Source organism: Antechinus flavipes, chromosome 6 (assembly GCF_016432865.1).
Source record: "Antechinus flavipes isolate AdamAnt ecotype Samford, QLD, Australia chromosome 6, AdamAnt_v2, whole genome shotgun sequence".
Lineage (NCBI taxonomy): Eukaryota > Metazoa > Chordata > Mammalia > Dasyuromorphia > Dasyuridae > Antechinus > Antechinus flavipes.
Window position 1 is genome coordinate 199298123 of NC_067403.1, and position 15185 is coordinate 199313307.

Sequence of the window (15185 nt, forward strand, 5' to 3'; positions counted from 1 at the left end):
ATGCCAGGGTAATTTTTTACAACTTTATCCCTTGCACTCGCTTATGTTTCGTTTTTTCTCCTCCCTCCCTGCACCCTCCCCCCCAAGATGGCAAGCAGTCCTATATATGTTAAATATGTTGCAGTATATCCTAGATACAATACATATTTGCAGAACCAAACAGTTCTCCTGTTGCACAGGGAGAATTGGATTCAGAAGGTAAAAATAACTCGGGAAGAAAATCAAAAATGCAAATAGTTCACATTCGTTTCCCAGTGTTCCTTCTTTGGGTGTAGCTGTTTCTGTCCATCATTTATCCATTGAAACTCAGTTAGGTCTCTTTGTCATAGAAATTGTGGAAGGCTTTAAATGTCAAACTAGGGAGCTTATTTTTTTAATCCTAGAGGCAATATATTTATTTATATTTCTCATATTTTTTACAGCAATAGCGAGAGACAGTGTAGCAGAGCAAATAGGGAGAGAAAATCTCAAAATCAGGAAGATTTGGGTATAAGTTCTACCTTTGGTAAATATACTGGCTATGTGACTCTGGTCAGATCAGTAACTTGCTGTTTGCCTCAGTTTCCTTAGCTGTTAAATGAAGATATTTATAGCACATACAGTCCATGGTTGTGGTGAGGATCAAATAAGATGTTTATAAAATGCTTTGCAAACCTTACAGCCCTAGATAAATATTACTATTAATATTAATACTGCATTACTATTACTACTACTACTACTACTTCTACTTCTACTATACAATTACCGTTACTATCACCGCTACAACTCCTCCTCCCTTTTCTGCCCCACACCACCACTACCATTACTCCTATTACCTATGACTACTACTCCTATAACTACTTCTCCCTCTCTTCCCTGTTTCATCATTTGTAATAGGAGGATGATAATAGCAATTATTTTACAGGGTTGGTGTGAGATAAAATTTGTTAAAGGGACTTTGCAAATAGCAGTAGTAATAGCTATTTTAGTTCATAAATTGCTACATCACAATTTGTTCAGTCATTCCCTGTTAGTTTGTCATTATTACAGATGCACAGAGGAACTCTTATTAATTGTTGACATCATATAGTATCATAGGCTTATTGATCTAGAAACCTCAGAGAAAGCCTTGTCAAATACTCTTAGTTTACAGATGGGGAAACTGAGGCTCCAGGAAATTAAGTGACTTGCCCAGAGTTTTGGAGATAATGTTAAAGGCTGAATTGGAACCTTTATTTTTTTGTAGTAAGTTTATTTATTTTTAATACACATTGCTTTATGAATCATGTTGTGAGAGAAAAATCAGAGTAAAAAGGAAAAACCATGGGAGAGAGAAAAAAAACAAAACAGAAGTGCACATAGCTTGTGTTGATTTACATTCAGTCTCCTTAGTTCTTTTTCTGGATGCAGGTGGCATTTTCTGCTCAGAGTCTCTTGGGATTGCTTTGGATCACTGAGCCACTGAGAAGACCAAGTCTGCCATAGTTGATCATCACACATTTTTGCTATTGTTGTATACAATGTATTCCTGGTTCTGCTTGTTTCGCTCAGCATCAGTTCGTGTAAATCTTTTCAGGCCTTTCTAAAATCAGCTTCATCATTTTTTATAGAACATTAATATTCCATTACCTTCATATACCACAACTTGTTCAGCCATTCTCCAATTGATGGATATCTACTACTTTAATCGGAACCAGAGTCAGTGTTTTGTCTTTTGAACGTTGTTTACTCTAGGTCAAAGCCTTTCTGTAATTTAGCAGGAAAATATCAAGGTGTCTCAGAGCTTGCTACTTGCTGACATCACATAACTGGTAAAATGAATCCGCATTTGAACCCAACACTTCCTGACTTCTAGTTCAACACTGGTTTTACTAAATCACTGTCATTACAAATACATGTTGCCTTATTGGAAACAATTATAATCATGTTAAAAATATCTTTGAAAAGGTATTAGTTTCTCTTTTTTGGTTTTGCTGTTCTTAGGATATACATAATTATTGCATCAAAAAGGCACAGTTAGTGTTTTCTTAATATGCTGTCAGATTGTTTTCCAAAAAGATTCAATTGACTTGTAATTTCACCAGGAATATCCAAGGGGACCTGTTGTCATAAGTTGCCACCAATATTAAACTTAATAGTTTTTGTTTATTTTTTCTATTGTGATGAAGATATTAAGATAAGGGGTTTAGAAGCCAAAAGAGACTTTATCAATAATATATCTTAATACTATCCCCATTCCCTCATACTTCTGTCCCACTCCATTTTTACAAAGAGGAAAACTGAGTTCCAGAAAAACAGCAAGTCATTTGTTCAGGTAACCTGGTAAAATCGGAGTTAGGATTCAAACCTGAGTTTTTAGAATCCAAATGCAGTGATCTTTCTATAATACCCCATAATATATCTCAGGAGTGCCCTTAGAGTTCTTTTAATATGCATTTATTTTATCATGAGGGGGACTGGCCATTTTCCTAAGTGATTGTTTATAATTTGTGTTTCCTCTTTTGAAAATTGCCTGTTCTTATTCTTTGACCACTTATCCATAGGGACTGGGTGTTTCCCTTGAATATATTGAATTATATCAATTCTCTATATATTTTTCTATCTGTCTTATTTTCCACAATGATTTTACCCTTAATCTGATATATATTTTTTAACTCAGTCATACTGGGTTGGGGTTTTTTCCTTTTTCTTTCTTTCTTTTTTTTTTTTTTTTCTTTTTTTTTTGGTTATTTTTGTTATACAGATTTTTAAAGCATTATGTAACCAAAGCCATCCACCTCATTCCCTATAATTTCTTCTGTTTGTTCATTGTCCTTGGTTTTTGCATATTTCCCAAATGCTCCTGCTTCGTTCTGCCATCTCCAGTAGAATAAAGAATTGCTCAGAGGGCTACAGATTTTTCTCTTTGAAAATTTTGATTGATTTTTAGACTCAGTTCTCAGAGGATGACATTCCCATGCTGCTAATCAGCTTAGCAGAGCTGGTAGGTGGGCTGGGCATGTGTGTATGTGGGTGGATGGGTGGGCATTAATTAGAACATCAAGTCTTGGCTCTAGCTGGGATCTCTGAGCTCCTTTAGTTGGTGTAAGCTATGAGTTCTTAACCTTTTATTTTAATTTTTTTTGATAGCATGGGCTCTTTGAGCAGATTAGTGGAACTTCAGATTTTTAAATAATTGAAGAAAATGCCAAATTTCAGTTAGAGATCAGTGCAAATAAAGGTGTTAATTTTTCCCATCCAAGTTTATGGACTCCCTGAAATCTACCCATGGCCCACACATGAGAACATGGTAAAGAGTCACTAGTATCACAGGGAAAGCCTTGGATTTGGAGTCAGGAGACCTGTATTGAAATCCTCGCTCTGACATTGATTTACTTGTATGTCCTTGACCAAACTATTTACTATCTCTGAACCTCAAGTTTGTCAATCTGTAAAATGGGAATTGTAATTCTTTCATTGTTTATTTCATGCTGTCATTGAGTTAGTGTCCTGCCCAATGTCATGAGTCCTTCAGCACTCCTAATCAAATTCTGTTCACAGAATATCTGTTCTGATCAGAATCTTCCAAAGGTAATGCTTCCACTGTTGAACAACTTTACTTTTGTTAGCAGGAAAACAGTCTTTTAGTAAATTTTACCTGCTGATTTTTTTTTTTTTTAATACTTCCCTCTAAGGTTCTACTCTGTTTTCTTATTGTGGCCTGGAGGTGAACCAGGGCCCCAGGTATTAAGGGGCTATGCCATTGGAATGCCAGTCATGGCAGATCCTACTGAACTAGAAAAGCTTCTAGTATGTGATAAACAAAGGTCTTTGCTTTTCAGGATTGGTCTAATGAGGATCATCCATAGACTAACTGCAGCGTGATGCAATTTTTTTAGCCCCACCAGCTCTCAAAGACCATTTGCTGAATTGTAGAGAGAGGATGAAATAAAAATGAATCCACTTTTTTACTTCAAGCCCTAGTGATGTTGAATTCTGTCATTTTTCTGTTCTTTAACCAATCCTGTGGCATTGAAGTGTACCTCAGAAATGTTTTAATTTGGAATTGTTTGCTGATTACCACTTATAGAAGCAAATAGTCACAAGTTAGGGACTTTCCAGAGTCATGCATGAGGTTTTGGCTCTTCTCTACCAGCTCCCCATTTTTTTACTCCCTCTTCCTTGCTCCTTGTCCTCAGTGGCTTTGGAAATGCTGATAATATTGGTGGCTGGGAACCACAAACTTGCCACAGGGAACTGGCCACAGTGACCTGTCCCTAGTTGGGAAGGTTCTCATGTTGCTACTGTGGCTCTGACAACTTTGGAACTTGGATTTAGCATGGAGGGTCCCCATTTTCCATTCTATGGAATTCCTGAAAGGCTGAGAATAGTCACGAGGCTTTGACTGGAGCAGCATATATCTGAGTCCCTGTTGTGTGCTAGTCAAATGAACTGCCCTTGGGGTGAAGTTCCAGGTTCAAGTTCTGATTATTATTATTATTAATCTTATGATCTTGGATAAGTCTCTGAGCCTCATTTTTCCCCTTTGTAATGCTTGGATTACCTTCCTCATGAAGTTGTTGTGAGGAAGAAATGTCATTTATAAAACTTAAAGCAGAATAGAAATCAGGAATTTTATCGTCCAGTATTACTGTCTCTAGCTTTCCTTTCAGTTCCTATTATTGCATCTTTCTCAAGACATTATTGAGTCTACAAAGGTTTTTTGTTTCCACAGTTTGCAACTTTATGTCTCATGAGAAATGCTTGAAACACGTGAAGATCCCGTGTACCTGTATTGCTCCAAGTCTGGTCAGGGTGAGTAGAAAGCTCTACTTAATCAAGTTTGTATTTATAGATGGGTGGGGTTAATTTTTTCTTTTGAAAATGATAATGAAATCATTGGTCGTTCTAATGACTTTTACTTTGGTATGTGTGTGTATGTGTGTGTGTTTTATTATACTACAAGCTTAAATGCAAGTATCATTGGGCTAAGATGCTTCTGGGGTCTGGATACTACTAGTTCATCATCATGGTGCCTAGAAATTTCATCATAATACCTTGTATTCATTTATTATCAAATAGTTGGTATTGAATAATTATATTCAATTATTATTGAAGTGAAATAAGATTTCAATTGTGGACTTAAATTTTGTTAATAGGATTCTAATTGGGCATCCATGGGTCTGTAATGGCTCTTGCTTCCCCTGGAATTAAGGGTGGGAAAATGGCAGAAGTGTCCCATTCAGAACTGGGTGGAGCTCCATGCCTTTCTTCCCATTTCTCAGTAATGGTCATATCATGAAAAAGCTAGAAGAGAATTAAGACCATTTTGTTCAAGTGCTCTTAATCTTTTTTTGTATTATGGGACCCATTGGAAAACCTATGCCCCTTTTATCAGAACACACACACACACACACACACACACACACACACACACATTTATTTGTTTGTTTTTTGGTTGAGGCATTTGGGGTTAAATGATTTGCCCAGAGTCACACAGCTAGGAAGTATTAAGTGTCTGAGGTTGGATTTTAACTCAGGTTCTCCTACTTGAAAGCTGGTGCTCTATCCCCTGTGCCACCTAGCTGCCCCCCAGAACATATTTTTAAATGCATAAAGCAAAAATATGTGAGATTACAAAGGAAACTAATTATTGAATTGCTATTGAAATATGTGGATAATATGAAAAATATTGAAATAAACATGTTTTTTAAAAGTTCACAAATTCCTACTTTAAGAACTCCTATTAGTCTCAGGACTAATAGGAACAGAAGAAAGGAAGTAACTTTCCCAAGATTTCTTTGGTTATTTAATAGTAAGAGTCATGTTTTCTGAAGACTCTTCTAGAGCACGAATTTCAGAGTTGGAAGGTGCCTTAAAGGACATCTCATTTGATCCATATCCCAGCACTCTGTATTCCTGACAAGTGGCTGTCCAGCTTCTTCTTGAAGACCCTCAGTGGTAGGGAAACCATAGCCTTAGAAGCGGCCCATTGTATTTCTGGACAATTCCTTTTTTTCCAAGGAGTTAATTTTTCCTCAAATTACAATGGAGCCTAAATCTCTTTCTTAGCAATTTGCACCTTTGGCTTCTTGTTGCCTTTGTTCTCTTTCATGGTTTTGCTGACTCAGGGGCACAGAGATCACCTTTAGTTTTCTGTTGATGGAGGTCTTCAAGCAGGGACCAGAGGGTGCAGTGAATAGGGGGATGGACTCCTCTTGGGGGGATTTCCTAAGCTCAGGTGGTAAGAGTCAATATCCTGTCAACCCATCCAGGGTCCTTGCAGCCTGTTAGCTCCTCCCTGGGACCTTAGACCAATGCTTGCACATGGTATTATGATATTCAATATCATAGAGTCAAATAGGGAAAATGGAGCAAGGCCCATTAATGGTGATTTCTCCTGCTCCCTGAAAACCTTTCCTGTAGCCCAGAACTCCCAACACAGCTTTTATTTTGTTTTTTAATGGGTTTTTATTGCTAATCACTATTTGAAATGTATCCATGACCAAAGAATTCACTTAGTTTTTAATTTCCTGATGCTAAAGCTCCCTATTCTTAGCAAGGCTGGCTTCATGCAGAAAACATAATCTGTCAGAATGGCCTGGAAATTTCTTTTTTCTCATTCTTTTCCTCCCTTCTTCCATCATTACCTTCCTTTTTTCCTCACTTCTTTCCTTTCTTTCTCTCCCACCTTTTCTCCTTTCTTCCCCTCCCTCCCTTCCCCAAGGACATAATAAACACTTATTAAGCACTTTTTCATCCATTTATTCATTTATCCTTCCATTTGTTTATTCTTTTCTCTCAATCTCTCCTCTTTCTCTTTCTCCCTCTCTTTCGGTAAAATAAATGTTTTATTCATGCCCTTTTTTACTTATCTCTGCCACTCCTCAATATGCCTTCCCCCCAGTCAGAGCCTTCCTTTATAACAAAAAATGACAGTTAGCCAAACACACATTGTATCTGAGAACAAGAACCTCATCTCTGCCTTATAGTTAGTTTACCAGCCTCTCTGTTGGAGAAACATGCTTCATTATCAGTCACCACACTGGTGAAGAATTTTGAAGGTTTTTAGTTTTAATTTCCTTTTCACTATTACAGATCGTCCTGTAAATAGTTCTGGTTCTGATTACTTTGTTTTGTATCAGTTCATATAAGTCTTTCCAGGTTTGTCTGAATTCTTCATATTTTTTTTTAGCTGCACATATTAGAATCCAATATAGTGGAATAAGATTAGTGCACATAATGAAATATAATATTCCATTACATCCGTCCCATTCTTTGTTCACCCATTCTCCAAATGATGGGCAAAAGTGACGCTATAGAAATTTTAATATACATAGGACCTCTGTCTCTGTTTTTTACTCCCTTGAGCTCTAAACACTGTTGTTTTTCTCCCCCTTCCCACTGTGTTTTGCATCCCCCATCTGTTTGGATCGCAGAGAATATGTCTCTCTTGCCCCAAGACTACCTAGTGTCCTGGTATAGCTCCTTCTAGGGGCAGCCAGGTGGTGCAGTGAGTGCTCAGGCTTGGAGACAGGAAAAACTCATTTACTGTGTGACCCTGGGCAGATCACTTAATCCATTTGTCTCAGTTTCCTCCTCTGCAGAATAGAGATACTAATCCCCCTCCCAGGATTGTTGTGAGAATTAAATGAGATGATAATTGTAAAGCACTTAGCACAATGTTTGGCCCATAGTCAGTGCCATATTTATCTTACCTGTTGATGATGGTGGTGATGGTGATGGCCATGGTCCTTAGGTTCTTGGAGGACCTGCCTGTCTTTGGGATGGTCCAGAAGCCTCTTAATGACCTCTTCATCTTGTTCCCAGGGTCTTCCATGGCTCTGTTCCTGAGAGTTGATCAGTTAGACCCTTTTGAAAACATTTCCCCCTGACTAATTAACCAGTTTTCTTCTACTTCAAAACTTTTGATCCCATTCCTTCATTCCCAAGTAAATTTTCCAAGACCTTCTTGGGTTAGCAGAATTGCCTGGATTCAAATCTAGACGGTACCTTAGGGATCATCTAGCCCAATATCATTTTATAGAGGATGAAGCTGAGGTAAAGGTAGTAGTTCGGGACACCAACTATCTAGTGACCTCGGCTGGATTGAAGGCTTCCGACAGTCCAGTTTTTTTTACTGTTACACTTGGCTGCCTTCTGTGGTTCACTGTAGGTGGGTGAAAGTTATGTAATGACTTCCTGTTGCCTTCAGAGAGCGTAGATGAATGGGAACCCTTGGATGGGACCACGCTGGACATGTGAATGGCCAGAGTGTGCTGGCATTGAACACCCACTGGCCAAACCATGTGCTGCTGACCAGGATCAAAAGAAAAGCGTTCTTTCTGACTCAACATGGGCAGATCTTAAGCTTCATGAATAGGAGCTTAGGATACAGAATGAGGGAGATCACAGTATCAGGATGTGGCTTCTGGTATTGTATTTGGTTCTGGAGACCATCATTAGGGATGACTTTGAGAAGTTGGAGCAAATCCGGAGGAAGGTAACCAGCATGAAGAGAAGAGGTCACCGTGTGCAGCCTGAGAGGTTATGTTAATTGTCCAAATTCACATAGCTTATAAAAGCAGGATGAGATCATTCTTTATATTGTGTCTTGGGAGCAGAGAAACTATAAAGGCAGGATCTGGAAAGACAATGCTAGGTGATACCCTAATTGGGGCCTTAGCCACTAGTCCTGTGATTAAAAGGACTGACTGGGACTGTGGGTATCAGCTGACACAAAGCTGAGTTCTCAGGTCACGTTTCTGATTGGGGCTTCTTTCTCGTTATCTCTGAAGGGGATTTACATGTGTGAGTTGGGTCTGCTCCCTGGGAACTTAGACCTATGTCCTGAAGTCCTTGCCATGCCCACTTCACTGTGCAGGTGGCCCACAGCCTTGTAAATCAGCTAGCCTGAGGCTGGTGGAACTCTTGTACTCAGGAGTTCTGAGTTACAATGGGCTATGCTGATCAAGAAATTTGGCATTCAGGGGAAAATTGAAACACAAGGTTTTTCAAGGGTCAGTGTTGAAGAAATTTTCCTTACAAATGTTTTGAAAATAAAAAAAAACTTTAATGAAAAATAAAGAAAACAACAACAAAAAAAGAAAATTGAAAACTAAAAAAAAATTTGGCATCCATATGGTGATCTCTCTGGAATGGGGGTCAAGGAGCGTGAGAACTGGAATGAGTGTGTCAAAGTTCCTGTGTCTATTAGAGTGGGATTGGGCCCATAAATAGTCCTCACAATTCCAGCCTGGGCCCAATTGGGAGACAAGAGAGACACCACTATTGCCCTCTGTTATTGCAGGACGCTGTTGGGCTGGGGATCCAGACAGCTTTCTCAATCTTGTGGCTTGCAGATGTGTATTTTTTGCACTTCTAATTTCTGTGATTTAAGATCCACGTTGAAATAAAGGTACCATTCTGATCCTTCTCATCCCTATTCAGCTAAATCCTGTTACTTCCCAAGATCTTTTCTTATCTGCCTTCCTTGACCTCATATCCTATAGGAAACCCAATCTATTGTTAACAAACTTCCATATTCTTTCTGCCTTCTTGCACTTGGAAATGTGGATCTATTAGAACACAGGACTTGTTGTACCCTCTTCTCATGTTCTCTAAAATCCTGTCCTAGCGTCATTATTGGCAGCTTCTTTCTCATGTTAAAGCAGTTCTTCTTTGGCCAGAATTACCCTCTCCTTCTTCAGCATTTCTTTCCATCCATCTCTTTCATCCTGTCTAGATTTTTGTTGTCACAGTTTTTGTCTATATTACTCACCTTTCCTTCTTTAGCAGTTAATGTTTGGTTCTAGGGCCATCATTTGAAAGGAGAGTGGTTTTTTGTTTTTGTTTTTTTAAGAATATGGGAACCTTGGTCATGTTTATAGGCAGTAGAGGAAGAGTCAGTAAGAAGATGTAGAAGATGAGAGAGTCAGAGAGGGGATAACTGAAAGAAAAGTTTATTAGTAATGAATGGCATGAAGGGCAACAGGTGGGTGGGCTGGCCTTGGCCAGGGGAAGGGCCACTTGTTCCGTGAGGTCTAGAGAAGATAAGTAAGTGAGACAGAGAGGAGAGAAGGGAGGAATCTCACAGTTCAAAAGATGATCCAGGTATGGGCTAACAGTGAGATGTAAAGTATGACCATCCCTGCAGATAACTGAGTTACAGAGAAGATACATGTTGTGGGAGTCGAAGGAACCGGGAGTTTGAGGAAACATTTCCATGTGTAATAAAGTCCGCAAATATGAAATCAGGGTTTGAGTGTGAGGGAAAGATTAAACTAAGTATTAAACTCCTTGAGAAAGATGAGAATCAAGATGGGATGAGAGAAACAGAGAGAAACTCAAAGGAGAAAGGTTAATGAGTGACTCTGGCAGAGGGAAAATCCGAAAGTGGCCATGGGAAGTAAGGAACATGACCAATGTCTGAGTCATTTCTTTCTGAAGGAATTTTAGTACCTTGGCTTACAGTTTTTCCCTCCTCCTCAAACTATGCCCAAGTCTCCTCCTCCTAAGACAAAACAAACCATTTCACATAGCCTTGTCATCCCTCAGTATATTACCCTGTTTTTCTTCACTCTTTCATAGGCAAAAATTTTAGAGAATCAATCAATACATTAAATACTTATTGTATGTCAAGCACTGTTCTGGGCTCTGGGATTGCAAAGACAAAAGAGAAACTGTAGCTACCCTCAAGAGGCTTAGATTCGAATGGGAGCAATACCGTTCCCATGGGTAGTTCTATACAAAACATAAAATAGATCAAGGTAACCCTCTGGGAGGAAGGTACTAGCTTCTGGTGGAGAGGATTGAGTGGGTAGAGGGAACAGGAAAGGCCTCTTGTAAGAGGGGGAATTTTGAGTTGAATATTTCAGGAAACTGGAGACTCCAAGAAGCAGAAGTGAGGAAGGAGACCATTTCAGATGTTCAGGGCAACTGGTACAAATTAAGTGACTTGTGACTGTAAGAATTCAAATTGAGATGAGTGACTTGTGGCTTTAAGAATTTGAATTTGTCTGGACTTAAGAGCGTGGGAGGTGTAATAAGGCTGGAAAGGGAAGGAGAAATCTTCTATACTTCTTACTTTCACTTCATTATTTCCAACTTAGTTGTCAACCCTTTGTAATTTGATTTCAGCCACATCATTCACCTGAAGCTGCTCTCTCTAAGATCACTAATGATCTCTTTCTTGGCTCAATCCATGTTCTTTTCTTAGTCTGTATTCTTTGAACTCTGCAACTTTTGATACTTTGACCAACCACTCCTTGATTTTTCTCTTCTCTTTTGAATTCATGACATGGCTATCCTTGTTTTCCTCCTGTCTATCTAAAGGAGAAGAAGGTTTCTCTGTTGCCTTTGCTGAATCACCATTCATCCCTGTCTCATAATTGCCCCCCAACAACTTCTCTTCTTTCTCTATATTCTTCTCCTTTGCTTACTTTATCAAGCTCCTGTGAATTCAGTTATAATCTAAATATAGATAACTCCTAAATCTGTCAAGTCTTCCCCTAGTGTTTTCCTTGAAGTCTAATCCCACTAAATGGAATGAACCAGTTGAAGGCTTTAATGACCTTCTCATTGCCAGAGAGGTTCAAAGAAGCTGGCTGATCACTTTTCAGATGTTATAGAGGGGGGTTGATTGAAATTGAGGTCCCTGATTCTAGATCTGTGGTGCCATAATTTCTTCTAAATTCCAACCTCATACTTCCAACTGCTTATTTATTATACCTGGATGTTTCTCAGCATCTCAAAATCAACATATCTAAAACAACTCATTCTTTTCATTTCTTACTCCTGCCCCTCTATTGAACTTTCCTATTTCTTTTGATAGTACATGATCTTCCTCCCAGTCACTGTGGAGGAAATCCTCTTTATTAATTGATTGATATATATGTGTGTGTTACATATATATATATAGTTTTTAAATTTATATTTTTATTGTTTATTTTTTAATTTTTTTCTTTTTAAAAAATATTTTTATTGTTAGATTAAACAAAAATAGAAAAAAGAAAGACAGAAAGGAAAATAAATCAAAACAAAACAGAATATCGTCCTGTGCCCAGCAGAACATGAGGGAGAATTCAAAATGTATAACAATAAATTTGCAATTCAAGAAAGGATATATAATAGTAGATGAAATTATAGTCATGAGTGTCTATCTTTTCTCTGCTTCCTTGTAGGGGAGTCATTTTTGACAAGGTACACTTAGATGATGCAGTGGATGAGGCATTGAGCCTTAGAGTCAGGAAGACCTGAGTTCAAATTCTGTCTTACCTAAGACACTTTCTAGCGTGTGATCCTTGGCCAGATACTTGATCTTTCCAAGTCTCCAAAAAAAGCTGTTGAGAGCTTTGGATTCAGTGGCCTCTTAAGTATTTTTTCTAACTCTAAATCTGTGATCTTACCTCACTGTCAGCCCTTGCATTCATAGCCATTTGCTAAGTCCTGTTTTCTACCTCCACCACAGCTTCTGATCCTCCTGCCTTCTCTCCACTTTTACTATCCAGCTTCGTGTTTCAAACCCTAAACCGTGTTCTTGTTTAGGTTGCTACAATAATTAATTTGTCTCCCAGCTTCCAGTCCCCAGTCCCCCTCTGCCTCCCCAATTATGCTAAAATAATATCTTTGATGTATAGACCAGACTATATCACTTTCCTGCTTAGGAATCTTCCCTATTAGCATTAGGATAAACGATAAACTCAGTTTTAAAATCTAAGTGTAGAATTTAAAGCCTTCCAAAATCTGGCTCCAACCTAACTTTCTAGACATTCTGTATTATTTACCTTTACACATTTTATATTCTAACCAAACTGGATAACTAGATGTTCCCTGAACTTGGTTTTCCAACTCCTTTCTCCATGTATATGCTTAAGCTTCTCTCCATGTTTGCAGTGCACTTCGTCCTCATCTCCATTTATCTTCCTTCAACAAGGCTTTGATTAGGTCTTTCATTGCTTTTCCTTGAAATAGATTTTCCAGTTGTTAATTCTTTCTCCTCAAATTACCTTGTGTTTAGTAGTGTTCAAGTTGTATCTGCTCAGTGTAACAATGCTTCCCATTTAGTGGTTCATGAACCCGTTGGAGTTAAGACAAAGGTCAAAGTGGCTTATGCTAACAGTTCTTTTATGGCTCCTTGTACAGGAAATAATTACCCAGTTTATTATAAATATAGTTTTACTCTGTGAGAATAGGCTTGTATGTGTTTTATATTTATAAGTACAATCATAATGTAAATTTTAATTTGGAGTTTTGGAGGCAAAAATTATTGGACACACTGAATAAATCTAAAAGAATATTAAAAAGAATAATATGTTAAATTATCCTGAAGATTTGCAATGTAAATTTTGTTGTTGCTAAAAGGAATTTAAGGAGCAAAAAAAGGTGGGAACTATTGCTATAGAACAAAGTCTTTGAAGGCAGGGGCTGTTTGCTTTGTGCCTTTTTAATCTGAGCACCAAATACATAATAGGTGTGCAAAAAATCTTTGCTGAATTGGAATTGTTGACTTTGGATGACTCAGTTAACTTTTTTTTTTCCTATCTTTAAAATGAGACTAACAAGAGGGCCCTTAGTCTTTATGTGCCAAGAGTATGAAGGTGTTTTTCAGTGTCTCTGTTAACATGCCTCCAGAAAGGGGTTCTTAGTTTAAATCAGCTATTCTGATCGTATCTTTGGGATGATTAAAGTTGTGGGTGTTTTCCCAGGATTGTTGGTGAGGCATTTTCTAAACTTTAGAACACTAAAGTTATTATGATGATTCAGATATTTTCTACCCTATGAGAGGCAGTTTTAGACCAATGGATATCCCACTGAATGGGCTGCTAGGAGGGCCCTGGAATTGAGAGACAGAGATGAGGATGCCTGTGGGACCTCCCTCACAAAGCTTTGGTAAGGATGGAATAAAAAAAAGTACCCAAAAAAAACCCCCTCACAAACTTAAAAATGATATATAGATGTCAGTGATTATTGTTGTTGACATTTTTAGGACTTAGAATAAGAAGTCTTGCTAAAACTTTTGGTCTTGTGACCCTTGTCCAAGCAGGAAAATGTCACTCACTCATGGATGCTTGTCCCTCCCTTGGCAGGTTCCAGTTGCGCACTGTTTTGGGACCCCAGGACACTACAAGAAGAAGTTCTGCATTGTCTGTAGAAAGCCGCTAGATTCCCCTGCATTTCGCTGTGAAGGTAATTTTAAAATGATACTGTATCTTTAGTTGAACCACTTTTATGATCTGTCAGATTTTTAGGGTGTTCACTTACATTCCTTTCTCTATCACTAAAAACGATTTTTATTGATTTTTTTTTTAATGTTGCTATCACTTCTTAGTCACCCTTTCCACAAAATGTAGGAATTTTTTCTGTCACAGTGAACAGTCGTGCAAAACAAATCAGCATGTTGCTCATACTTGAAAATGTATGCCTCTTTCTGCACCTATGTCTACCACCTTTCTATTGACAGAATGCTTTATCTTTGAGTCCTTTGAAGTCATTGTTGGTTACTGTAATAATCAGAGCTCTGATGTTTTTCAGGATGTTTTTCATTGGTCATTATCTAATTTCCATTTCTTAGAGTTTGGGAATCGGAATACCCTATTTCAGGCCCAGTTTCTTTCTTTTTTTTTTTAAGCTTTTTATTTTCAAAACATATGCATGGACAATTTTTTAACATTGACCCTTGCAAAACCTTGTGTTCAAAATTTTCCCCTCCTTCCTCCCACTCCCTCCCCTAGATGGCAAACAATCCAATATACGTTAAACATGTTAAAATATATGTCAGATCCAATATATGTGTACATATTTATGCAATTATCTTGCTGCACAAGAAAAATGAAATCAAACCAGAAAAACTGAGAAAGAAAACAAAAAGCAAACAACAGCAAAAAGAGTGAAAATGCTATGTTGTGATCCACACTCAGTCCCCACAATGCTCTCTCTGGGTGCAGATGGCTCTCCATCACAAGATCATTGGAATTGGTCTGAATCATCTCATTGGTGAGAAGAGCCACGTCCATCAGAATTGATCATTGTACAATCTTCTTGTTTCCGTGTACAATGATCTCTTGGTTCTGCTCATTTCACTCAGCATCAGTTCATGTAAGTCTCTCCAGGCCTTTCTGCAATCATCTTGCTGGTCGTTTCTTAAAAAACAATAATATTCCATAACATTGATATTCAGCCATTCTCCAACTGATGGGTATTCATCAGGCCCAGTTTCAAGAATAAAT

At 38.1% G+C, this 15185-nt stretch overlaps 1 protein-coding gene across 1 annotated transcript in view; it reads left to right on the top strand.

The window, feature by feature from the left end:
- DGKQ (diacylglycerol kinase theta) overlaps positions 1-15185 on the top strand; it is a 103271-nt gene that overhangs the window by 10738 nt on the left and 77348 nt on the right. Inside the window, exons 2-3 of the mRNA XM_051966284.1 lie at positions 4694-4773; positions 14046-14145. Coding sequence (XP_051822244.1) covers positions 4694-4773; positions 14046-14145 — 180 coding nt within the window. The remainder of the gene's footprint in view (positions 1-4693; positions 4774-14045; positions 14146-15185) is intronic.